General features: G+C 42.1%; 3 protein-coding genes across 3 annotated transcripts; 2 read left to right on the top strand and 1 right to left on the bottom strand.

Annotated features, from left to right (window-relative positions):
* Positions 1 to 62: 62 nt before the first annotated feature.
* LOC128375183 (tubulin beta-4B chain) lies at positions 63 to 4,045 on the bottom strand. Its single transcript, XM_053335468.1, has 7 exons — positions 3,897 to 4,045; positions 3,639 to 3,747; positions 2,337 to 2,447; positions 1,865 to 2,109; positions 1,450 to 1,772; positions 1,021 to 1,365; positions 63 to 905 (listed from the first exon to the last, which is right to left on the bottom strand). The coding sequence occupies exons 1-7, from the start codon at positions 3,951 to 3,953 to the stop codon at positions 758 to 760; spliced, it is 1,338 nt and encodes a 445-aa protein (XP_053191443.1). The 5' UTR covers positions 3,954 to 4,045; the 3' UTR covers positions 63 to 757.
* A 1,043-nt stretch (positions 4,046 to 5,088) lies between these two features.
* On the top strand, positions 5,089 to 15,095 carry nrde2 (NRDE-2, necessary for RNA interference, domain containing). Its single transcript, XM_053335461.1, has 19 exons — positions 5,089 to 5,152; positions 6,339 to 6,438; positions 6,662 to 6,841; positions 7,044 to 7,184; positions 7,386 to 7,654; positions 8,141 to 8,367; positions 8,686 to 8,910; positions 8,999 to 9,188; positions 9,336 to 9,469; positions 9,735 to 9,855; positions 10,649 to 10,821; positions 10,944 to 11,109; positions 11,225 to 11,445; positions 11,564 to 12,053; positions 12,781 to 13,175; positions 13,358 to 13,497; positions 13,693 to 13,834; positions 14,329 to 14,400; positions 14,530 to 15,095. The coding sequence occupies exons 1-19, from the start codon at positions 5,089 to 5,091 to the stop codon at positions 14,653 to 14,655; spliced, it is 3,576 nt and encodes a 1,191-aa protein (XP_053191436.1). The 3' UTR covers positions 14,656 to 15,095.
* A 2,677-nt stretch (positions 15,096 to 17,772) lies between these two features.
* Positions 17,773 to 26,341, top strand: calm1a (calmodulin 1a). Its single transcript, XM_053335471.1, has 6 exons — positions 17,773 to 17,887; positions 23,441 to 23,471; positions 23,585 to 23,728; positions 23,827 to 23,933; positions 24,121 to 24,256; positions 25,095 to 26,341. The coding sequence occupies exons 1-6, from the start codon at positions 17,885 to 17,887 to the stop codon at positions 25,121 to 25,123; spliced, it is 450 nt and encodes a 149-aa protein (XP_053191446.1). The 5' UTR covers positions 17,773 to 17,884; the 3' UTR covers positions 25,124 to 26,341.
* Positions 26,342 to 26,555: the final 214 nt, after the last annotated feature.

The raw sequence follows: 26,555 nt of genomic DNA, 5'->3' as shown, positions 1-26,555 counted from the left end.
CAGATACACACACCCAGCCATGGTCACATTTGCTGTTAAGAAGAAAGAACAAGACAACAAGCAACAATTCATGATTTCTTTATTAAAACCCTTCTAAACTGTTAACGCCATTATCACAGAGCAAGCACACTAACAGTAATGTTACCAGTGACCAGTTCCTGACACTCTTTAGCTCTCAGTGCATTTTCTTAGGGTTTTTTTGAATAAATGAAATTATACATTCTGGTATGTTTAAAAAAAAAAAAAAAAGAAGTTACATTCCATATTAAACATTATTAAACGAGGTATGTGTCAAATTCAGTGAAGAGTGCCTTGAACAGGTCAGTGATACATCGTCTTACATGACAAATACAGTTCAAACCTGCAGCTTGAAGAAGATTGGACAGAGGTACAGAGGTGAACAGGTAGCTCCACAACAAGACAGTAATGTTAACCGTTAACTGTCCAGCCTATTGCTCAACAGCTCCTCAGAGCTTCAACAGTATGTTCCAAGATTTAGGTGATACCCTCTGTAAGTGGAAAAACAGGACAGATTAAAAACATTTATATTAAAAAGGGAAGAAGAGGACAGCAAATACGTGTGAAATGGACAACAGACAACATGTAAAACCAAAGCTTTAGAAACCTTTGCTCTCCTGCTAAGACTGACTTTTTTCTCTCCAATTTTAAGCCAATTAACATGATGCGATAATGATGTGAACTGTATCGCACAGCCCTTCTAACTGTTGCATAGTGAGAAAGAGGTCATGGTGGGTGTTTAGGCCATGTCCTCCTCGCCCTCTTCCTCAAACTCGCCCTCCTCCTCTGCGGTGGCGTCCTGGTACTGCTGGTACTCGGACACCAGGTCGTTCATGTTGCTCTCGGCCTCTGTGAACTCCATCTCATCCATGCCCTCTCCTGTGTACCTGAAACAACAAACACAGTAAAGTAAATACTTGAACAAATAAACTCAAGTCTAGAGGTAAAAATGAGTTGTGTTAGTTGTAAAAAACAGCACAGGTATGTCAGTGAATAACTCACCAGTGGAGGAAAGCCTTGCGGCGGAACATGGCGGTGAACTGCTCTGAGATGCGCTTGAACAGCTCTTGAATGGCCGTGCTGTTGCCGATGAAGGTAGCGGCCATCTTGAGGCCGCGGGGAGGAATGTCGCAGACGGCCGTCTTGACGTTGTTCGGGATCCACTCGACAAAGTAGCTGCTGTTCTTGTTCTGCACGTTCAGCATCTGCTCGTCCACCTCCTTCATGGACATGCGGCCTCGGAAGATGGCGGCGACGGTGAGGTAACGGCCGTGGCGTGGGTCGCAGGCCGCCATCATGTTCTTGGCGTCGAACATCTGCTGGGTGAGTTCGGGAACTGTCAGAGCCCTGGAAAAAGAAAGAGTTGAATTAGGGTTTATTTCAAATGATAAGTGAGTGAATTCCAGCTTGAGGAGTTGATTCAGTCTCTACCTGTACTGCTGGCTGCCTCGACTGGTCAAGGGGGCGAAGCCTGGCATGAAGAAGTGCAGCCTGGGGAAGGGCACCATGTTGACGGCCAGTTTCCTCAGATCGGCATTGAGCTGGCCGGGGAAGCGCAGACAGGTGGTCACCCCGCTCATGGTGGCAGAGACGAGGTGGTTGAGGTCGCCGTAGGTGGGCGTGGTGAGTTTGAGTGTGCGGAAGCAGATGTCGTACAGGGCCTCATTATCAATGCAGTAGGTCTCATCTGTGTTTTCCACCAGCTGGTGGACAGAGAGGGTGGCATTGTATGGCTCCACCACAGTGTCTGACACCTGGAGGGGGAGGGTGAAGACAAAGAAGAGCACAGGTGAGTGGGCGGAGAGATAAATACTTGGCTTATGATATCCTAGTGTATTAATTGTACCTTAGGGGAAGGCACCACGCTGAAAGTGTTCATGATGCGGTCGGGATACTCCTCTCGGATTTTGCTGATGAGCAGTGTGCCCATGCCAGAGCCGGTGCCTCCACCCAGGGAGTGGGTGAGCTGGAAGCCCTGGAGGCAATCGCAGCTCTCCGCCTCCTTCCTCACCACATCCAGGACTGAGTCCACCAGCTCAGCTCCCTCAGTGTAGTGGCCTTTAGCCCAGTTATTGCCTGCTCCGCTCTGGCCTGTGTTACAAGCAAATACAGAAATCTTTCACAGCTATGTGGTGTCAGAGTCTCTTCTGTCTAATTTTATAATATGTGTAATAAGAGATGTGTGTAATAAATCTATACAATTCTTTAGCATTGAAAGACTGGGGAAAACTACTGATTTACAGCTTTAAAATCAGAGTGAGTGTAGATGCTTGACCACAAAATGCCAAATTATCATATTAACACATTTAAATTCTCACCAAAGACGAAGTTGTCTGGTCTGAAGACCTGCCCAAAGGGACCAGACCTCACAGAGTCCATTGTGCCAGGTTCCAGGTCCACCAGCACAGCACGGGGGACATACTTGCCACCTGGTGATGCGGGTGATTTATTGCAATGTGAACCATTTAAACAAATAGCACAGAAACAATTTCTTAAGCAAGAGCTTTCTCACTTCTGTTTTTACTGTCATGCATCAAATACTGTATTTGCAAATATAAATACATCTCTAAGTTGCTTGTACCCAGGATCAAAACCAAGCAGGGTGAAGCAGCTTTTTTATATGCTCCTGATATACCTGATCTCTGCTAAAACTGTCAGCTCATTAAAATCTGGGTTTAAAACATAATTGCTTACTACCGCTTCCCAATAAATTAATTACGCAACTTATTTTTAATCTTGAAATCTTTTGTCTTTTAAATGCAATTTTAATGCATTGTTTGTTTTTATTGTATTTTAAATGTCTTAATGCACTTTGACTTGCTTGCCTAAACTTGTCTTGCATGTTGATTAATTTAAATAACTGGTTAATTGATACTTTCAGGCCTGCCAAGTTGTGGTGACCTTTTCCTAATGATTTCAGCCACTTTATTACCCGAATGAAGCTACAGCTATAATCTGAGCAAGGTTAGGGTTACACAGTTTTAACCTTTTTGAAAAACCGGTTTGACATCAACTATGAAACATTGAGCGGCAAGTCAAGACAGGTGTGTTCAGACCAGACACAGTGCAAATGTGGATGTATAAACTATTTATAATGATGATTAGGTCATATAACTCATTCATTTACATTTTAATGTCTCATTACATCACAAGTTGTTATCTTACATTTAAGACTGTTATGATTTTCATACTTTTAATGTTTAGACTTTTTATTATTATAGTATTCTTTATTATTACCTGGTATATTCTATAGTTGTGCAACATTGACGTTTTTTGTTTTCCTATATCTTATTACCCCAAGCAATCTTCGTTCCTTTTATGTAACTCACATGTTTAAATTATTAATAATATAGCATGCCATTTCAAAGTAAGACGCTTCTATGCGGGGTCTCAAAATATTACAATGCATTGAAGACAGTGCTTTTGGCTGGAGGTTTGTTTATCAGCTGTATCATAGAAACTGGGCGACAGTAACTAGGAGGGGACAGTCAGGGGCCTCCAGAGAGATTTCCACCGGGGTTAGGAAGACCTCCTGCTGGATGTCTGCGGTACTAACAAGCCTTCTGTGCGGTGTTGAATTACCTCAGCTCCCTTTCAAATGACTGGATAATCTAACAAACCTGTTGCTTCGTTGTAATACACGTTGATCCGCTCCAGCTGCAGGTCACTGTCTCCATGATATGTCCCGGACGGGTCAATGCCGTGTTCGTCACTGATCACCTCCCAGAACTGGAAACAGATTGAGACAATAAAAGGACAACGGTGTGATTAGCTGGCGACGCAAAACCCCAAAGCTAAGTAAGCTCATTTAACAGCCCGCCCAAACGGAAATTATCAGTGAGTTCAGACTTCACGTTTAAACCAAAGTTAGAACTCACCTTGGCGCCAATTTGGTTACCACACTGGCCTGCCTGCAGATGCACAATTTCCCTCATTTTGGTGGAAATAAAAAAACACTTCTGAACAAGGACTGAAGAAGACAAAGTTGTGACCGCTCCAAGCGCTCCTGCAAACGGACTAACCTGAGAAGGTGGCAGCGTTGGCAACTAGTAACAGGGCATATGATTCCGATTGGTGAAACCACACGTCAGTCAAAATACCACGCGTTTTATTGGTCGAAATATTTTTTGTCCTGTGCTTTGATTGGATAATTCTCCGAGGCTCCGTCGCCATGGTAACACAACATTGAATTTAATACACAACTTTTCCGCAGCGACGATGGATTGTTTCCTTTTTTCAAAAAAAAGAAAGAAAAAAAGGATTCATTGTAATTAGTTTTTTCTCTCATAAAACTTTATTGATCAAAATAACGCCCAATAGTACCCGTAGTACATATAATTTTGATATTGTGCCGAATACAATGAAACGACACAGTCAAAAACTATTTAGTAGCGTCTCCGTTTACCTGTATGTAAAATTAAAGGCAGATGATCATGCCTGTCTAGTTAAATGTTTAAAATAAAGTACCAAACCTGTTTTTATTGCAGCGTTTTGATGTCTTTGTCAACACAGCCAGTTACTGTTACTTTCATCATTAAATCCTTTCGTGGGTGCTTTATGAGAAGATCTTTTCAATATGAATATTGTGCATCAAAAGTGACTTGTTCTGTATGCTTTGTTTTGAAAGAAATGTACACGTACATTTAATTTTTATAACCAAAATAATGATATGATTATTTTAAAAATACACAATGGCTTATCATGCAAGTCACACTTAAATATACTTTATTTAGACCTTCTTACTTTTTACTTTACCGTGTAGTATGTTGGAGTTTTAAGAACGCAATTGCATGATTTCGCCACAAGATGGCTCTATTGTCCACTTGAATTCAGCTGATTAGGGGAAATTATATCTGATGGGTTTCTATCGCAGAAAATACTCTTTGACCCCATTTTGCTGAGAAAATAAATACACTGTAGAGGGAAAATATCCACACAAGTTTTCATGTTTTATTTTTGTCTTAAAACCACCTTCATTACAGCAGAGGGGGGAAACATCTTGACAGCTTGAAAGAACAGCTTGTCAAGTGACGTCATCTTCCTGCGACTGTTTATGTGCGACATAGCAACATGGCGCTGTTTCCAGCTTTTGCAGGAGTTTCAGACGACACTAAAGTTGAAGATTCGTCTAAAGGTGACTCCTTCATTCAACGCTTGTCTTAATCCCTGCGGCTTTTCTTCTCATGAGTCTTCTGTCGTTGTCTTGAGGAGATAAACCGGCTGAAGCAGGAAACTAGCTGACATTAACATTAGCAGATTAACAGTAGCTCTCTGAATGACAGACTGATTTCCTAGCAACACGTTTGTGTGTCGTTACAGAGTTTCTACAGACAGCCAGGATACCGTCTGTCTGTCTGCCTCATACATGACGCCACTCATGTATGAGCTTTATACTGAGAGCATTAGCAAAAAGCCTATACACAAAACAACGACTGCTTTCAATAATAACGGAGGCATTTATTGACAGGTGCTATAATTAGTTACGCTTCAGTCCCATGGTTGTGAAACAGTTAATAATGTCTTGTATGATTTTTCTAGAAAAAAAGTGTAATTACCACATTAAAATCCTTCAAATGACATCTACTCCTCCCTCATTAAAAAATCTAGAATCTATGAATATGTCAATATTTTTAACAGCTGATGTCTCCTACTCCAATGTGAAGTCAGTGTATGTTCACTGGAGACTTCAAGTGTCCTCATCACACTGGTATAAGTTGTATAAGGGATGAGAATTGGTGTCAGATGCTTATAAGCCTGCACCTTAAAATGTGATTTTGAATAAGTGCAGAGAAAATACTCACTTTGCAGATGAATGTGAAAATAGTCTTCTAATGTCAAAGCTCAAACATCCAACTGAAAGAACAAGAAGAAAAACATATTCTTATTCAGATGGTCAAACATACCTCTGTGTTGTCTACTGGTGATTATTTTTCTAGATTTTGTGATATTTTTTGGTTTTAAGGACAAAGACATTGTTCTGTTGTCATCACTATTACATCAGAGTAATGAGTGTATAAACATGCAGTCAAGTGTCCTGTTTTTCCACTCTAACCTTGCTTTTAAATGAAACACGCATTCAAACTGGTTACTCAGCTCCATGTAGCCATGTAATACTATCCAGGTTTCTGATCATCCGTGGAAGTGCAGTCATGTCTTCGACTCATCCACAGCTCTGCTGGATTTAGCTTCTTCAGTAATGGAAGACAAGAGAAATGTAACCCTTTGCATCAGTGAATGATACTTATCTCCATGATTCCTCAGTCTTCTTTATTAAGGTATAACACTCATTGTTTTGGTGTACTGTCTCCTTTTAGAGTTGGACTGGCTGAAAAATAGGAGTTTTCAGAGCAGGGATGCACTCTCTCTTCACAGTCGCTTTTTAGAGAAGACAGATGAGACACTGAACGAGAAGGACTCAAGGTACTGACACTCTTCTTCAGATCTTTGTATGTATTCTTCTTGTTTAAAAATGTGTTAAATAAATGTCATTATTATATCACATTTCCAGTAAAAAGTACTCGAGATAAAATGTGGAATATTAGTAAAATAAATATTGGGTTTTGCTTAAGGCAGGTGTTCAGTTTGAACATGTTTTTGTGTTTCTGACTCACATTAACGTTGTATTAACCTTAATAATCCACAGTGTAGACAGAGATGTGGAAGAAAGTGATGTGCCACCCAAGAAGAAGAAAAAAAAGAGCGAAAAGCACAGAAAAAAGAAGAAAAAACACAAAAAGAAGAGCGGGAGGTATTCAGATTCTAGCGGGTCAGACTCAGAAATCATTTTTCCCAGTGACCTCAAAAAGGAACAAGAGGCAGATAGGTACACACACACACACACACATACACACACACACAAACATGTTTACATCACACATTCTTTAAAAACTTGAATCAGAATTCCACTAACAGGTTGTCATGTTTTGTGGTTGTGTGTGTGTGTGTGTGTGTGTGTGTGTGTGTGTGTGTGTGTGTGTGTGTGTGTCTGTGTGTGTGTGTGTGTGTGTGTGTGTGTGTGTGTGTAGACCCCAGGATGCTCCGTTATCCAGTCGTTTCTCCTGGTTGGATGACCTCCAGTCGCCCACACAGCAGCTGTTCTGTGTGGACAGTAAACCAGACGCTGCTAACTGGACGTACAAGTCTCTGTACAGAGGAGACGTAGCGAGGTAACACATACACACAAGCACTATGCATCATGTGGGCAATGCTGGGACATTTGTCTCCTTTCACTGGATGAACCACCTGCTTCTATTGTTTATTACAAACTAATAAAACACATGAGCAGGGGAAAAATGTCATCATTTACTTATATTAAAGTGTTGTAGGTTATGATTTTAAAGTTATTTTTAAAACTCTGTGTGTTCCAGGTATAAGAGGAAAGGCAAGTCGTCTTTAGGTCTGGACTCACGCAGACAGGAAGTCAGCTGGGAGGAGTCGGAGTCCAATAAGAAACAGAAAGGTGGTGACAAGAAAAAAAACGCAGACAGATACTTCTCTACAGTCAGCCGCCAGCTGGTCAGGTCCCAGCACCCCGTTCCCACGTTACCAACAATTCCCGAATGCGGCAATGTCACCAGCCCCACCTCATTCATCCCCCTGGGTGACGACGAGGGGGAGAACAAAGGAGGAGAGACAGGTAACAAAGAGGAACCCACTTTAAAATCAAGCAGAAGTCATTTGAATATGAGAAATGCTGAATACACAGTTAACACTGCATGGCTGGAATTGGCGTATACTGAGTTTAGACAGACAGACTTGTATTTTTAAGAGTTTAAACACTTCCTAACCATCCACGCTGACACATATCTTAGTCAGAAGCATCCACAATATTAATTAATTCAGTGGTCCTTATAATAACAGGGAAATTAGATTAAACCTTCACATTTAGAGCAGTTTACTGGCACTAATATAAAAAGTAAAGCTGATCCGATTTAAAATAATAACTGTATTTGATCTCTAAAGTGTGGAATGGGACCTCAGCTTACTAGGATTTACAAGAAAGGACAGTTTTTGTATTTAAGCACCCTTTTTTAATGTCAGATATACCTGCCACATACTGTCATCTTTTCATTTTATTCCTCACATCTAACTACAAACCTTCAACGTGTTCCACTGTCCGCAGGTGGAAGAGTGCACACGTCCTCAGTAAATCCCCTCGGTGTGTACGACTCCTCCACGGCTTTGTGGCTGCAGGGGAAGGGACAGCAGGACCAGACGGAGCACGACAAACAGGACAAACAGACAGAGCAGGGTGCTAAGCTTTTGGCCGGGAGGACCGAAGAGTTTAACAGGAGGCTCAGAGAAGAGCCGGGAGATACACAGCTGTGGATACAATTTATACGGTACCAGGTAGGGAGACGTTTGCCCGGTTGGCTGGGTTTATCATGTAAAACTGTCAACTGACCACAAGTTGTTGAATCACTAGAATTATTTTAGGCTCTCTACACTCCAACTTGCAAATAGTGCATTGTTTTTTAAAATGTAGGTAATGTAAAACTTGGGGGTACATTTTTGTGGCTGCCTTATCAGCTAAAAAAGATGTAATTTCAGTCTGATTCACCAAAACATCTTCCTGTTTATTGCTTTTCACCAATCAAATCATTCTTCAGTTTATTCCTATGCAGCTTGACTTTAAATCTTTATCATCTCCTCTCACTTTCTCTTTAGGATGAGCTCAGCGCAACAGCATTCGGAGGCGAGGAGGAGCAGCAGGGCGCAGGTTCAGCTGAACGCAGCAAGTCTTCCTACCGAGCCATCCTGGAGAAAAAGCTTAGCATCGCAGAGCGTGCCGTCGCAACCAACCCAAGCTGCATCGCTCTGCAGCTGGAGAGGCTCAAGATCTGCCAAGAGCTGTGGGAGCCATCAGCTCTGGCTAAAGAATGGAAGAAACTGGTTAGTCTACAGAGTTTGTGTGTATCTGTAGAACTCACTGAATAATGCTGACATGTATGTAACTTGTGTTTTACCTGTTGTATTGCAGGTGTTCCTCCACCCTAACAGTTCCCCATTTTGGAGGGAGTATCTGCTGTTCACACAGAGCTACTTCAGCAACTTCACTGTGGCAAAAGTCAACTCTGCTTATGGGAAGTGTCTGAGCACGCTCAGCGTTGTGCGGGACGGCAGCATGGTCTCTCACCCGGCTCTGCCCGGGATCGAGGAAGATATGTTAGGTAACAGGAATTTTGTTAAACTGCACACAAAGCCTGATATCTTAATGTATTTATAAATCTCTCATTTATTTCAATACAGTTCTCATTTGTATTTATGTACTCGGTGCTTATTAAAAAGTCATTGTTTCATTTTGTCTTTCTGTTCAGATATCTTCACCCAGCAGTGTCACTTCTTGCGTCAGTGTGGCCACTCAGAGAAGGCGATTTCTCTGTTTCAGGCCATGATTGACTTCACTTTCTACAAACCTGAAAGCGTACAAAAGTTGTCCACCAAGCAGCAGGTGCAAACACACACACCTGAACTAAAACACAAATTCTACACACACAATAAGCTTTATACTCATATTGAACTGTATGCTCATAAATATAAACGCCTCAAAGGAATAGTTTGACCGTTTGGGGAACAGACTTTCCAATGACATCCTGTCTCCAGTCTTTATGCTAAGCTGAAATAACAATCTTGTGTGTGTGTGTGTGTGTGTGTGTGTGTGTGTGTGTGTGTGTGTGTGTGTGTGTGTGTGTGTGTGTGTGTGTGTGTGTTTACAGATCGAGTTCTTCGAGCCGTTTTGGGACAGTGGGGAGGCGAGGGTTGGAGAGTTGGGGGCCAGAGGTTGGAAAGCCTGGATGCTCCAACAAGAGAGAGGAGGGTGGCTACAGCCCAGTGCAGGTAAAATACACACACACACACACAGGTCCTTTAAAGCTGCAGTTGGTAACTTTGAGGAGAGAGAGGACTTAACATCAAATTTGAAGAAGTACAACTGTCAGATCCCTCCCCCTCCCTCTCCGCTGCAATCCTGCCCTGCCTCCAAAGTCCCTCCCCCGGAGGAGCCTGACGTGCACGCGATGGCACGCAACCACGTGCATGCGACCACATGCACGTGGTCGCATGCGATCGGTAATACATGAACTACACTCCACACAGCTAGATATAAAACGCTTTACAGTGACTTTCACATGGTTATACCTTACCTAGAAACTCGGAGATATGAGCTTGACCGAGCTGAGGAAGAAGGGGGAGGGGGCTGTGTGCGTGAGCAGTGATTGACAGCTGTCAGACACTCCATCAGACACAATCCTGGCTCTGATTGGTTCTTTTTGTCCGGTTGCGGTGGATTCTGGCAATGTGCAGTAGGAGCAGTGGGTGGGGCTAAATGAGCCATTTTTTTTTTTTTTTTTTTTTTTTTACAGATTACTAGTTTCATATAATGCTGTCTTTACATAGTGACAGTCTTAGCAAATATGACAAAAAGTTACTTTTATAAGACTTACCAACTGCAGCTTTAAGCAAAGTGAGTCAGGCTTTACTGCAAATTTGTATTGTTATAAATACTGGAATAATTTAGAAATTGATTTCTGTGCTAGAATAATGAAAACAAAAATAACAGCTTCATGTTTCTGTGTGTATGTGTGTATGTGTGTGTGTGTGTGTTTGTGTGTGTGTGTGTGTGTGTCCACAGAAGAAGAAGAGGAGGAGGAAGAAGATGAAGAGGAGGTGAAGGATCCGAGCCAGCCCAGATGGACAGTCTGGCTGGATGTGGAGTCGTCTCGCGAAGCAGCTAACTGGTTACCTTGGAGACCTGATAAAGCCAAGGGCCAATCGGAAGAGGACTGTGACGACCCAGACAGACAGGTACCAACAGCCAGATGGCAGATGGACAGACAGACATGTCTCCATCCACAAGAATTATGTATGTTTGGAATTAATTGAACTAATTCCTCCCTCTCTCTTTTTCACTTTCTCTCCATCACTAGGTGTTGTTCGATGACATCGGTTCATCCCTAATTTATCTGTCTTCACCAGACCTCCAGCTCCGTCTTCTTCTCAATTTCTTGTCATTCCTGGGGCTTCCTGTGAACTCTGCTGCCCCCTGTCAGCAGCTTGCCGTGCTGCTGGAGGACCTTTCATTATTCACTCAGGGTAAAAATTACACAGACACCATCAATCAAAATAATAAAAAAACATATTACTTTTAAAAATCTAACAATCACCTTGAAGCACATAAATTAGATGAGACTCACATGTCTTCTCCTAGGTAACGATCCCCAGCGTCCTCTGACCTCTCATGAACTACCTGGCCCCGGGGTTAACTCTGTCGGTCACATGACCACTCTTCAGGGAACCAGGAAGCAAGCGGGGCTTGGGAAGCACGGCGAGGCGTTTATCACCAATGTGTTCAGTATGGTTCAGCCTGTCCTTCCTGCCAACCACCGAGCTGTCCTATCCCTCAGCTGGATGCAGTACGAGAAACTCAAGGTAGGAGCCACTTTAACTGATTCTAAGTTTGATTTAAAATAGAACTACAAGCTAGATTTCAGGTCAAAAAAGTGTCCGATCTTAGCACTAATTTACTTGTTGGTATTGTGTGTGTCAGGTCTTGCATTGCCTGCGCTGCAGCAACAAGAAACGTCTCCGCTCTCAGGGAAAGCGCAGCAAGCGGGTCGCCAAACGACTGCTCAAAGAATCCGACAACCGCTCATCGTTGGTGCTGTGGAGGGAGTACGCCCACCTGGAGTGGATGCTGGGCAACCTTGATGAAGCTCGCAAAGTGTTCTCCACGGCAACGGCGATAGGGGGAACCAAAGGACTGAGCAGCCCCACCCTCTGTGAGTTGTGTCTGCTGTGGGCCCAGCTGGAGACGGAGGACAGAGCAAGTGTGCGAGAAGGGGGACTAAGTGATGTAACCGCATCCCCGGCTGTGTGTGTACTAACCAGGCTAGCAGAAGGAACCTCCTCCTCATCATCCTCCCAGTCCCTCTCTCCGGTTTCCATCCTGAAGGCCAGAAAGTCATACGAACAAGCTCTGTCTGCCAGCTTGTCAGCACTGGACCAAGACCTCCACAATCCTCAGGCCAACAAAAAAGGTTCATTTTCTCAGCAAGTTGTCTGTGTTTCATTTAACAAGGAAGTGTTTTCAGTGTGGCATGAAAACTACCTGCAGGGGCTTGAAACCTGTGTAAAATATGCAATCTCATGAATATTTAGTTGCCTTTATACTTTGTCAATCAATCCAAACACCATTGTCGTCTTTGGAAAATGGTGGTCATCATTTGTAGTAATTGGTCTGAAACACAGAACACTAAGCTTCAATTATAAGTCATTACTATCAGTTATGCACCAATCCAAATAGTCTTGCCCAAATACTACTTCCGGGATAATAGTGAGTATTGATCCAATAGAAGAGGAAAGCTCTTTGTCCTAAATTTAAAACCTCACTGCATGTAACATGAGGACAGAGATTACTGTTACTATGAGTCATCAGCCAGTTTTGAGTACATCTAACTGAAGTTATCATGGTGCTAATGATAAAACTGTATATATTATGGATCAGTCTCATTTGACCAATAATCCACTTACCAAATCAATGTCTTTGCCAAATTGCCAATACTGATCCACCTGATCAGATTGAGTGCGTACTTCATTAGTACTCCAGATATGAATACAATTACTTTTAATAAACACAAGCATTGCCAAACAGATGGTTGCCCCTTGCTTCTACAGTACATTGCATTTCACATTGTGTACTTCCTCTAAAGAAACCTTTCATTTTAACATTGAAACTTAATTTTGTCTCATCATTTCCACCACCAGGTCAAGAGGATGTACTAGAAGACAAGTTGAGTTTGAGAGGTTTGGTAGGCTGCTACGCTCTGTTCCAGTACCTCACAGTGGGCATTCAAGCAGCTCACGCTGTCTACATTCAGGCAAGAGAGAGGATGGAGGAACTGCACCGCACGCTAACACTTGACAGCAGTAATGAGGAAGCCACTGATACCAGTCACTCTGCAGCTGCTTCCAGCCCTACGAGCAGGCACCGTGTTCAAAAACTAGCTTCTGAGTGCGAGACATTAGCAGTACAGCACGCATCATTGCTCAAACACCACAACAGTATCAGCGTGTTTCCACTGGCAACACTGAGACAGACGCTGACCTCCGCCCTTTCAACTTGGTCTAGCAGCGCCCCTCTCTGGAGCATATATGTACAGGTGAGCCATGTTCTGCTCTTAAGATACCAAAAACCTTTTCATTTTTTTAATCATCACAATCAGTCATTTAAAATAAGCTTCAGTAACAGACACCTGTTCCTCTTCTCTTCTTACCTTTACCTTGATAACCTCAATGTGACCTACTACTCCCCCCCCCCCCCCCCCCCCCCCCCATCCCTCAGGTGGAGAACCGTTACCATAGCGCTGGCCGGGCGCGGCGCTTTTTTCACTCTGTTTTCAAGGACAACAGCAGTGTTGTGCCACGCCTCTTTGCCATTGTTGCTGAACAACAAAGGAAGCAGCTGGTGGACGCTGCTCAGAGGTAAGGATGATGGGTAGGTGCTGGGTTTTCCTGCACCCATGTTGCAAAGGAATAAGCACTGTAACAACCTAATGCTCTGAACACAGATAGTACAAGAAAAACCTAGAAAATGCTTCTAACACCTACATTAAATATTAATAACTGAATAAATAGCAACTTATTGTAAACTAAATATACTTGTTATGGTCACTACAGGTCTTGTTGCAATGACGCCGCCTTGCCCATCCTGCCAGAGAATGGCCTTAGCAACCGTATCCGTGGACTGTTTGAAAGCTCCATAGCAACAGAGATGGGCGCTCACTGTTCTTTACTTTGGAGGATGTACATGCACTTCCTGGTGAGACGGCAAATAACTCACAAGCTCACACACATTCACTGCTCCTGTGAGGGTACCTCATCACTTTTTACCCAAAATTCATAATCCCATTCAACTTTTAACCCAATCAGACTCATTTTTTCAAGTCCATCAGCTGACGATGCATATATGATGGTAAAAAGTAGCAAATAAACAAACAAAAGATGTTGTTTGAAAAGAAGAATCAAATATAAATGGTAGGAATATTTTTAAAAGTGCCTCTCAGTAATCATAGGAAAAGTACACTTGTTCTATATGTTGTTGTGCTTATTAATCTCTGACCTTACAAGGCCATTTCTTTCATGTTTTCCCAAATATTGACTTAGAGACATGAGCACATGAACTAACACATGCTAAGATCAGCTCATACAGACTTACTTTGTGTAACTGCACATTTGGAGATACAAATATTGACAGAAAGTCTTATATCTGTAGTACATGTATGTAATGTGTTTGTATGTAATGTGTATTTGTAGGTGTCAGAAGGGAAGGTGGATAAAGCCACTGGGCTCTTCTACAGGGCTTTACAGAATATTCCCTGGTCGAAGGTGAGACACAGCGAACATCTGTGCCGTTTATTTTTAATTCAATTGTTTGTTCTTTCTTTATGTGTATGAATGCACGCATGAATCTAAGTTTGCATTTTTTCATGTGTGTGTGTGTGTGTGTTTGATCAGGGTTTGTACATGGATGCAGTGCAGCTGTTCCCTGACCATCTGCAGGAGTTTGTAGATCTGATGACAGAGAAAGAACTACGAGTCAGACTTCCTTTAGAAGAACTGGATATACTACTGGAGGACTGAACACACACACACACACACATACACACACACCTTGTTGTAGAGCTCAGTTTGAGTTTGCTTCGCTGGCAACATGCCCACCCACATATTGGCACACTTTGATGGCAACAGCAGGACATACACACAAACTCAGATGGTTACACACACATAGCTGCAGTATTAAACAGTGAAGTTGCAGTGATCTGATCCACATATGGGCAATGGGCCATTTTTTATATGTCTGAAGATACTTTATTTTCAAAGCAAACCATTATGACTGTGTTTTACTAGATCATTTTCTCAATAAAAATCGAATTTTCATCTTAGTGCTCCAGTTGTGTTTATACATAATCTGATGAACATACAAACTGAGGTTGGACTGACACCTGTGTTGTGAACAATATCTCTATAAAATGTGATGTTGCAAAGCAAGCACGTCAACATTTGAGTCAAATCAAAGAAACTGTAAACATACAAATGAAAAACATGGAAAATGTAACATTACACTTCTTCATCATTTAATTATAATAAAGATCTATTTTTCTACAGTAATAATAGTGTTATCATTATTAAACCAACTTTGAATGTTAGAATGCAAATGCTTCAACTTCATCACTCTTTGGACACCTCAGAGGTTAAGAAACTCCAGATGATAAGGAGGTTAAATTATATCTTATCTTGACAACCAAGACAGTAAAAGGCAGATTAGACTTGTTTTCACATAGTACCTACTATTTATTTTTTGGTCACTAAATGCATAAAGTATTGTTAAATTAAATCAGTGTAAAATATGTCACTTGTTGCGTATACTATGCAATATTTTAAATGTAATTCAATGTAAAGTAATGCAGCCTCGTTTTCATCATCTCTATTTGGTAACGCACCTGTGTGAATGACCTGAAAGTTTTCTCTGCTATAATCACGCACTGCACGGGACACACTCACAGACTATATATAAATAAATATATCTTCATATACAGTCTACGGGCCGCTGTACACACACACACACACACACACACACACACACACAGAGTCACACACAGTAGCGGTGGAGTCGCTCCCTCCTGCCGCCTTCCTTTACCGCGCCGTGGTTTGACGCATTGCAGATCCGTCCTGGCCAATCAGCGGCCTCTGTACAGCGTGCACAATATTGCGGGTCTTCTCTGACCAATCAAAACGTGCCTCTCAAAAACAAAACTGCAACTTCTCCAGTACCGTCAGCCGCGGTTTATAGAGCGTATCCTTCCGCCTCTATAAAACTCTGTGCAACAGAAAATAGTCCTCCACTTTCTGTTTGGCTGCACTATCAAATTGGTGCGTGCTGATAAATACGAGGGATTGAATCGCAGATGCGAGGAAGTTAATTGAAAGTGATATTTGACTCCTCTTTGTTTAATCTAATTGTCAAACAGCCACTCTTATGAACAACTAAATTATTTAAATAAAAGCTTGTTTGCTTTTTTCCCTAGACAAAATTGTATCCTCAAAATAATCCTCCTTTACATGTCAATATATTTTATGACAAAAATATAGTTCACTAGAGATGTTACGTAAAATGGGTCAGAGAATAACATGGTGTTTTTTTTTAACCTGAAATTTGTGTTTTTAGGTTGCTGTGTAATAAGAATCACTCACATTTATCCACTCAGATGGCAGTCATTATTTAGGGTATCATTATACTAACATTGTCTGACGGTGTAATGGCAGCCTTTGGCACAGACTTTATGAGTGGTGCCAGGCGGATGGGACATGTAGCCACACAGAGGATAATGCAATCACTGTCTGACAGCAGACAGATACTGGAAAATATATGAAAGTCAATTTGACAAGGAAATAAGCCACTAAATCTGAACTATATTTTATCCGAGACAGTCCAATTAATATTTACGAGACAGTCTTCCACACCCAAAATCGGATTTTGAAACACACCCACACCCGTGTTGACTGTCTCTCTTTGTTTGAGTTAGGGAGAGTGCCAAGAAAATTCTCCTTGTTCAGATTCAGAGACATGACTAATACAAATAGATGAACTTGTTTGAGAATGTGTGATAGTTTACATGATTGATTGTTTGATTCATTCATTTAATGCTATTTCACTGTCTCCACTGCCCTCATTCATATGCATCTAGTAAAAAGTAAAAGTAGTACTGCACATGGGTTTGCAGCTCAATATTCCTTACTGATGGATCCCATTACTGTTCGATTACACCCAAAATGTGATTAATATGAAGTCAGCTTGCTTCTTTTCTTAAATTGTTCTAGAAAGCCACATGAGGTAACCGTGGTATTGTCCCTCTTTAGCTCTCATTTGAAGCTATATAGGCTAAACACAATTATTTCCAGGATCCAAGGTTATACTAATCTGCACGAATATTTGAATTTGTGATAATAAACCGAGCACAAAAGTTTAAAGCAAACATATCCATTTTCTCCACTCTCTACAGGTGCGATAAGTAGAGGTGGATTTGAAAAGGACAGAATCATTTAATTTATCTACAATGCTGCTATTTTTTGTCAGATTTTGGACTATATGTGTTCAATAACAGAGAAGTGGGCTTCATTTTGGAATAGTGGTACTAATATTACATATCAGTTGATGTAGGTTTATGACTTAAACAGCATCAAGGATAGATTACCAACTGGACAAATCATGCAGATCCTGATGGGCCCCAAAAGCCCCACATTCACTGCATTTGAGTTGGTTTTGGTAATTTGATTATTAACTACAAATTAGTAGGCTAAGGGAAGAAATAAACTCAGTGAACCTGGAGCTTTTGGAGAGCCTGGGGATCTGGAGCTTGCTTTGTGAGGTCTTACATTCTTCCTTGATTCAAGCAAAGGTTGGTCTGGACTTAATGAGAACGTGGCATCAACAAATTAGATATACACAGGTCAATTAGATGGTGGGTCAGTAGTCCCTAACATGGGCTTTTTCACATCTTAAAGGTCATTGAAACTACAGTCCTTTTCACTTCCCTTTCTTAAATGTGTTTCAACTCAGAAAAAGTTCAGAATAACTTCCCTGTGTTAAACATGACATACCCCTGAGTCTGATGTGTGTGTATGTGTGCAGAAACGGAGGCAGCAGAGACGCCTCACTGACTGGGCGAGTTTATCTGACAGTGCGGAGGAATACAGTGAGTCGTACAGCGGTAGTTCGGCCCGCCTCCAGCCTGCCCTGCTCAGTAGCAGCAACCGTCCATTTCCTCTCTCCCTGTAGCGCTAGCAGACCAGCGTTTCTAACTCAAACAACATGGTGAGTATTTCTATCTATTGTAATACATTCTCTCTCCTGTGTGGTCACTTAATTGAAATATCCTCCACTTGCAGAGACAGAGAGCGAGTGGAGGAGACTCATTAGTTGTATAGAGTTAACTATCGAAGTAGCTGTGAACACTAATGTTAGACTAACGGTGGAGAGAGAGAGAGGCTTACGGTCACATCACAGGCGCGCAACTTCCTACCTGGCATTGAATGCATCATTTTATTGAGTTAATATTTACGGAGCTTTTTTTAACAAGAGCAACTGCGTAAGTGGTTAATAGTAGTGTCAGTTCGGTTTGACTCGCCCGTGTTAGCATCACAGCTAATGTTAACATCGCCAAAGAGTGATTGTGTGTAACATCTGAGAGGAGAGGCGGTGTGTGGATGGATGTTGGAAACGCAGTCGGCAGTGTTGAACACGGGATATGTTATGTCGATGTTAAAACCCCGCCACGAAAAGAAAGGCTGATGTGTGTGACGGACAGATGTGCACTTGTGTTACCAGTTTTTGCCAATACAACTGTCATTTGTCGTCTCGATAGCGGAAGAAGGGTTACATATCTTGTTTGATAGCAGCTATCTTGAATGCAGCATCTATAAAAAAAAACTGCAGAGGTAAGTACTTGATAGGTCTAATTGGGTCATAAAATATGCTGTAACACCTGTATGTGCTCACAAGGAAAGAAAGCAGATATATACTTAGCAGCTCATAAACCCAGTTTGAACATGTAGACTTTTTTTCTTTTTTTTCTTTTTTTTGACTGACGAGGAAATGTCTGGATGAAGTCTGCTTTATCTTATGTATCCCAACGTAGCTTCTCCATAAATGCACAATGTCAGCGTCTTTTTCAGTGTCCCAGGATCAGTCCTCAGGGAGTGGTAGCATCATACACCCATCATGTAGTTTATAGCTTCTGGAAGGAGCGTTGTTTCCATTGACACACATACAGTGCTCTGTTCCCATGTGTTAAAATGTGACTATATGGTATAGTAGACCTTTTCTTCAGGCTATAAGTAAGACATTGTAGGCGACCAGCTCCAGGAAAAGCCCTCTACTTCTGTAATCAGTTGTGTAAATACATTTAACAAACCGTGCAGCAACGTGTCACTTAGAATGATGCTTTTAGTTAATTTCTCTGAATGTATCACATTTTTAAAGGAGCAGTGTATAAGATTTAGTGGCATCTAGTGGTGAGGTGGCAGATTGCACCCAACGGAATACCCCTCCCCCGTTCACCTGAGAAGCTACGATGGCTATGAAACTCGCAAAATACACACACTAGGACCCTCTTCAGAGCCAGTTTTTGGTTTGTCCATTCTGGGCTACTGTAGAAACATGGTGACCATATAAAGATCTAATTTTAAGGTAATGAAAACACTATGAGTCTTATTTTCAGGTGATTACACACTTCCTTCTTCCTTCTACAGGAAAGTCTTGCCTGACGTGTCTCTCGCAGCGTATCTCAACCTCACGTACTTCTGGTTTTCTGTTCTGTCAGGTCATTAATTACAGTAGAATAATATAATCTGCGTTATATGTGTAAAACATTACCTGATTATACTCTCAGCCAAATCTAATACAGTCTAACACAACAGCTGACCTGTTGAACTTATTTCTCATGGTGTTAATTCAGCTTTATGGTCAGCAACTGTCAAATTGTATTCATTTTATACAGACAGATGTTTTTTAATATTCCATCCACTCCCTTTGTATTTCAATAAGTAGAAAAACAACGATTATAATTCTACAGCACCTTTTAAACAAGCAGCCAATTGAATCACCACCTGTATGTGTAAATCATGGCAGAATGGATGAAGTAACTGTATGTTTTTTAATTTATTTGTATAGTTAAAGTATTTTAGGTGAGTTAAATTAGCCTTAAATATAAAGTCAAGTGGTAATTTAAGTTTAAAACCACACTAAATGTTCTGTGAGTGTTGAGATTTTTCATTTAAACCAGCCTGACAAGTTTCTTTTAAAATAACTAGTAGTATAATATGTGTTGAAGTCATGTCTCGAACATCTTTAAGGCTCATCTTCCCACTGCGTCTAGATTTTAATGTGATTTTTGAAAATGGATCTTCTGTCCCTCACAGGCCACTGTCACATTATCTTCTGTTGGATTAGTTACCATGGGAACTGTGGTCGGGTTTTTGTGGTTACCATTACCACACGGCCGACGACGTTTGACACAGGAAGGAGGAAGTAGTCCGTGAGACAGTAGTCACAGTTCCTTTTACATTCATTTGGTTTATTTTAAAGCAGAGAAAAAGGGAATTGTTAGTGTTTTCTGGCATCTGGGCGTGACTCAGACATGCTGGAAGTGATAACAGACTGGACACAAAACAGATGTAATGATCGTCATGTATTCTTATTTTACACCTGTACATTTGCTGCTCAGAACAATGAAAACATCTGGAGTTGGTAATCATTCTTGATGATCTGATAGCAGCGTTACAAACTTTTCTAAATAGTGTTCAGGCTGCCTTAAGACAAAATCACAGGGCTTCACATGTTGTTATCTAACAGGAATGCGCTCTGTCTTGCCAGGAATTACGGAACCTTGACAGGAATTTGGCCTGAATATTACAGGGGTTAGCAGCTTGTTAACTATCGCCACAGCGTGCACACACATGCATGGACACAGACGCACGCCATCGCTGTCATTCTCACCGACCAAACTCGAAAAGCCTCGTTCATAACGCTTAACTGTATTAAAACTTCGTTGCGGGGCTGGACGATACCATTTGAAAAATCAAATATCACAATAGTTTTGAGCTGGATGTCAATATTGTGACAGTATTGTAGGGATGACTTGGTTGAAGTGTTTCATAAATAATCATCGGTAATGTGCATATAATGAGTAAGTAAGTCTAGAAAATTACATCATTTTATGCAGCCTTTAAAACCAGGAAAGGAAACTCTTATGCCATATCACAATATGATGGCATCAATAAAATATCAATATATAAGATGTAATCTGGATTTCTAGGAACCTTTTGACAAAGATTTGAAAAACTCAGATTCACAACTTGTCTTCTTTGATTACAATTGAAGATTCCTGCAGAGTGTTGCTGTATAAACACCTTTTATAAACTGCCTCGAGGAAGAGTTTGCAGCAGCGATCTCAATCTCAAAACCACACCAGAGACGTTTGCCTCCAGCAGACAGTCTGTGTTAACAACTGACAGCTTTGTACAGCAAATGATGCTGTAGAAAATGAGCTTCATGTGTGTTTTAACTCAAAAATGATGACAAATTAATGAGGAACTTCAAATATGTTATCCCTTTTTTGGTGTGCTGTCAGACAATCTTTGTGATTTAAGAAGATACTAATGATTTGTAGAAAGGAAATAAATGAGAAATAATTTGTAGAAGACATCATCCTCTGAACATCTACTGTGTGTTAATATTTCTCACAGTCTGGACTGGAGTTTTAGCATTTTTGGCTCATTTATTTCACATAAAGCTGTAAATGCAGGATTCAGGGGGGAATTGAGTGTGTCACTCATAGGGGCCCTGCCAGCGGGGGCCGTTTAGTTTGACCCATGATGCTGTTTGGGAGGTCAGATGACCAGCCAACCGATCCTCCCTAGGAGCTGCAACCGTAGCAGTGAGATGACAGGCCACAGATTAACACACACACACACAAAACCTCTGTGACCTCCCCTAGTCTGGACACTGTTACTCTCTCTTTCACACACACACACACACACACACACACACACACACACACACACACACACCTTAAATCAATTTCCTTGACACATTTGGGTGACCTCCTCTGGCCTGGCCTACACACACACAGATATTCTCTTTCTCTGGTCAACTGTTGAAGGCTCTTCATCTGTTGAGCTGCTGCAGGAGGTGGACACTTCATCTTTACTTTACATCTATTGGAGAGATGGACAGACAGATGACACACACACTCACTTGCTGACATGGAGGCTCAGGGAGCAGGTCTCTCCAAAGTCTCACCCTCTCAGAGTCGGATGCAGCCAGGAGAGGACAGTGTGCAATCACACATGCTCACAGTGCGGCGAGACACAAGGACAGACAGACAGATTTATTGAGAGACGGATAGACGGACGGACGAGTAACCAGGAAAACATCAACTAACTATTCCATCAACTCATCGTCCAGCTGGTGGAAAAGGGAGACATTGCCTGTCAGGTCAGTGCCACTCCAAAGGGACCGTGAAGACTTCTGTCATCCATCTTTTGTCTACTCCTGAAGGATTGAAAAACAAGTCCTGCAATTATCCAGTCATCTGATTTCCATTCAAGCATTGACCCAAACTGAAGGACTGAAGAAATCCATCAATTTTACCATCTACTCAAATCAAGACTCAAAGTTTTTCTTTATCTTTAGTTATGTGACTTTTTGAGAGAGATGGCAAAATCCACCGTCTATCAGTCTCTCCTTCCGTCTCTTTCACCAATCAGGAGGAACTGATAGATGTCTGCTCATCATTTCTTCCACCCAGCCGTTCCTCCCGTCCTCAGACATCACTCGTGCCCTTCCTGCCACCCCTCGCTCACCATGATGCCGAAGAAAGTGGCTCTGTACCAAGCGGAGGACGAGCTGGTGAGCCTGTCCACCGTCTACGACCTCCTGGACGAGCAGCAGCACTTCTACAAGGAGCTGATCCAGCAGCAGGAGAGGAGCTACAGGGCCTTCCTGCAGATGCTGATGGACACGTCGTCCAGCCGCACGGACGGCCTGGTCAGGGAGATGCAGGACCTGAGGAGTTGCCTGCAGAGGACCAAAGCAGAGCTGGCCGAAGTCAAAAAACAAGCCGTGCAGAACACCAAGAGGGCCGAATGCATGGCTGAGGGCTTGGTGATGGTGCGGGGAGCGCTGGACGGCCTCACCATGAAAACGGGAGCAATTGGGGGATGCACAGGAGGGGGAGGGGGAGGAGGAGGAGGTGGTGGTATGGATCTAAAGCAACGCAGAGGAGGCAGCGGATTAAGGCTGGACGGAGGAAGACGAGGAGGCGGAAGCAGAGGCGGAGAGGCAAAAAAAACGGAGCCAAAAGCAGTGAAGCTGGTGGCGGACCTCACAGATATCCACTTTGATGGGATCAAGGTTGTTCACAGATGCATAAACACAGGGACATGAAGAGGGCCACTGGGTGGTGTAGCTGGGAATAGCTCTAAACTGTTGTTGGTGTGTGGTTCGTACTGGAGAGATGTTTGTGTTGTGAGCAGATGTTAGTACAGCTGTGTGTGAGGGGAGACGCTCCCACAAGTGTAAGAAAAAGAAACCTCATTGTTGCGTCACTCTGACTTAAACTTGAAGTGTGGTTCACACCAGGTTTTAATCCCATGATGGGTGTTTTTGATGTAGTTCATACACACTGTTGCTGATATGTTGGAAAAGAAGTCGATTTTTACCATGTTGGAAGTAAATAATATATATATAGTCTTTATTTTGGACACAAGTTGATGAAAACTTGTCATTATTTGAGCCACAACTTGTACTATTTTCTATTTTCTTTAGCTTCCATCTCTCCTAAATGTCTTTGCTTCTGTTTTTCAGGCTGACCAACTAACAGAAGAGCAGATTGCTGGTAAGTTGACTTTACGAAAACACTTTTCTTTTAACATCTTAAGCATTAAACACATCAGCACATATCTGTATTTTATCAGCTGTTTATAACATGTTGTCATTTTCCTTGTCCAGAGTTCAAGGAGGCCTTCTCCCTGTTCGATAAGGACGGAGATGGCACCATCACCACAAAGGAGCTGGGTACAGTCATGAGGTCATTGGGTCAAAACCCAACTGAGGCCGAACTGCAGGACATGATCAATGAGGTGGACGCTGATGGTACGCTGGTTCCCCCCTCAACATGGACAACAATTAATTTGTTAAACCTATGTTTGTAGATCCTTTTTTAATATTAACTTTGACCTTCTCTCCTCTAGGCAACGGGACCATTGACTTCCCCGAGTTCCTGACTATGATGGCGAGGAAGATGAAGGACACTGACAGTGAGGAGGAGATCAGAGAGGCATTCAGGGTCTTTGACAAGGTAGGTCTGAGTTTTGTTATGTGGTGTAAAGATGATGTAGAAACATTCATCACTTCGTAGATTCACCACTGCACAAAACACTCAAAGCTTCCTAAAGTCTATGTGCTTCTGACATTTGATATAAGACTGAGTGACTGTGTGTGTGTGTGTGTCTGTGTTAAACTATCCATTTTTCTCTTGGCTGTAGGACGGCAATGGCTACATTAGCGCAGCAGAGTTGCGCCATGTGATGACTAACCTGGGAGAGAAGCTGACAGACGAGGAAGTAGACGAGATGATCAGAGAAGCCGACATCGACGGAGACGGACAGGTCAACTACGAAGGTACAAGGAGAGCCAAGTCTATCTGGATATTTAAAAACCCAACGACACTGATACAGACACACACACTCACCACCTCTCCTCCATCATCAGTATTATGATTCATTCCTGTTTGTGGAGCCAGAGCCAGTTATATAAACTGACAAACACTGATGATAGACAGAAGCTCGATGGTCATTTCATGTGTCAGAGTGTCTAATAGCTGCTTTCCTACTGTCTGATCAGCAGGCCCACACCGAATCTGTACCCGCAGTATTCCACAGATTTTCCACCAATAAAGATGCTACTTGTAAAACTCAAAATGTTAAGACCCAGTGAAAACAAAAATACTTTTTCCTACCTCAAATTCTTATTATATGCCAAGTATGTCATAAACTCAGTATATTTACATTATCACGTCTTTTCCTGTGAAATAGTTTCAAATTATTGCTCATAATGTGTCAAAGGCATTTACAAAAGTTCACTCAATCCAACGTGACTTTGTTTGTATTTCTCTCTCAGCTATGACTCACAAATAGCAACGTGTGGTTTTACACGTCCAGTGTTCAGCTACTTACACAAAGACAGGAAGAGATATGTGTTTTGATATCAGTGGGAAAAACTTCTTGATCCTCAGATCAGTGTGGCTGAGCTCTAATTCACTGAAAAAAGTATTACTTTCTTATCTTAAATTAATATTATCACATTACAAGCCAAAAACATACCGCACATTTTCATTGTGGGTCATCGCTGAAAACTCTGCAGACTGCGTTTGGGTCTGCTGATCGGTCATGTGTTTCACTGTGTGACTAAATGAGTTAAAAACAGTTTCTGATTTTTTTTTTCTTTGTTTCCTCCACAGAATTCGTTCAGATGATGACCGCCAAATGAACACGGCTCACGTTAAAGACAAACAATCAGTCAAATGTTTCACTTACCTCTTATTGCAAAAATCTACATATATTCATACTGTTCTGTATAGACAACTTAAACTGAATGTTGGAAAACTGAAAATCTGTCCATATAAACAAGCTCAAAAAAGGTAAAAGACAAAAAGGAAAAAAAACCTAAATGAATCTGCATGTACTGGCTTGTATTACCCGCCCCTTCCCCTCCCTCCCTCCACCCCTCCCCCCCTCCAGCACTGAGCTGCCCAATCAGATCCTCTGTTGCAGCTGGCTGGTTTGGCCACTGCTCCTCTGCTTCCTGGTTCCATCTGCCTGATGTCATGACGATTATTTGGGCTGGCCAATCGCCTTTTTTCTTCTATGACTTCCTGTTTTTTCTTCTTTTCTTTTTTCCCCCTGTTCTTCATGCATGCAGCTTTAGACGGGTTACTGCTGAGAGCCCAGTGGCAGAGGGCTGCTGTCGGGCCTCGGGGCGGCCTGGGAACCCCACAGGGAGGAGGGAGGGGGTTAGGTGACAGATGGATGGGAGCGAGTGAACCAGCAGAACCTTTGCAGTTTGCTTACCTAAATGAAGTCAGTGACGACAGAGATATTTTTAAGAAAAATATTAAAATGGAATAAATAAGAACTCATTTTAGATTCTGTGTTTCTGGCATGTCAGGATAATCGCTTTATCCTTTTGTGTGTTTACCTTTTTTTTTTCTTTTTTTTTTTTGAGGGTGAAGCCTGGGTGGGGCGTAGATTTGAGCCCCTCAGGCAGCGGGTGTCTCCTAGACTATTTGGAGGGGTTGGGTGGGCTTTAAAGGCAATGATACACGAGCAATTTTTGGGGCAAAATCAATGCTGTGAGTGTCAGTTTTTGCTGAATTGAAGATTTGCTGACATTGATGAAGTTCATACATCAGTAGTGAACATTGTCATTCGTCACTGAAGCACACTCAGCGCAGCATTTTGCCTCAAAACGTTACACGCGTATCATGATACTCCGGGGGTATTTCGGTTTAGTGGGGACGGGGTCGGTGCTTTGCGGCATTTCTATCTAGTGTTTGTGTGTGAGTTTGCGTGTGTAAGTGTGCGTGCGCGTGTGTGTGGGTGCGGCGAGGCCCGGCCCAGTCCAACTGTTCAGTTCAGTTGATCTGCATTCCAAGTTGTACATGCTAGTCTTTACATTTTGTTTTTCCAATAAAATATCATGAACTAAGATGTTGTAGCGACTTGTTTTATTTCTCTTCCAGTTCTCTGGGTGAAGACTGCTCCTGTGGGGGAAGTGCTGCTTTCAAGTGACTCATCTGCTACTTATTGCATGCAATGTCTTACTGAGAGTTCAGTGTAAGCACAGACGTTAATGCCCACGTAAAGAAAAACATTTTTAGTGGGGTTTTGGTCAGCTTCTGCACGCTTAAATCAATGTTACC

The sequence above is a fragment of the Scomber japonicus genome, chromosome 16 (genome assembly GCF_027409825.1).
Source record: "Scomber japonicus isolate fScoJap1 chromosome 16, fScoJap1.pri, whole genome shotgun sequence".
Classification (NCBI taxonomy): Eukaryota; Metazoa; Chordata; class Actinopteri; order Scombriformes; family Scombridae; genus Scomber; species Scomber japonicus.
Note: the sequence above shows the minus strand (reverse complement) of the source record. Positions and strands in the feature narration are given on the sequence as shown.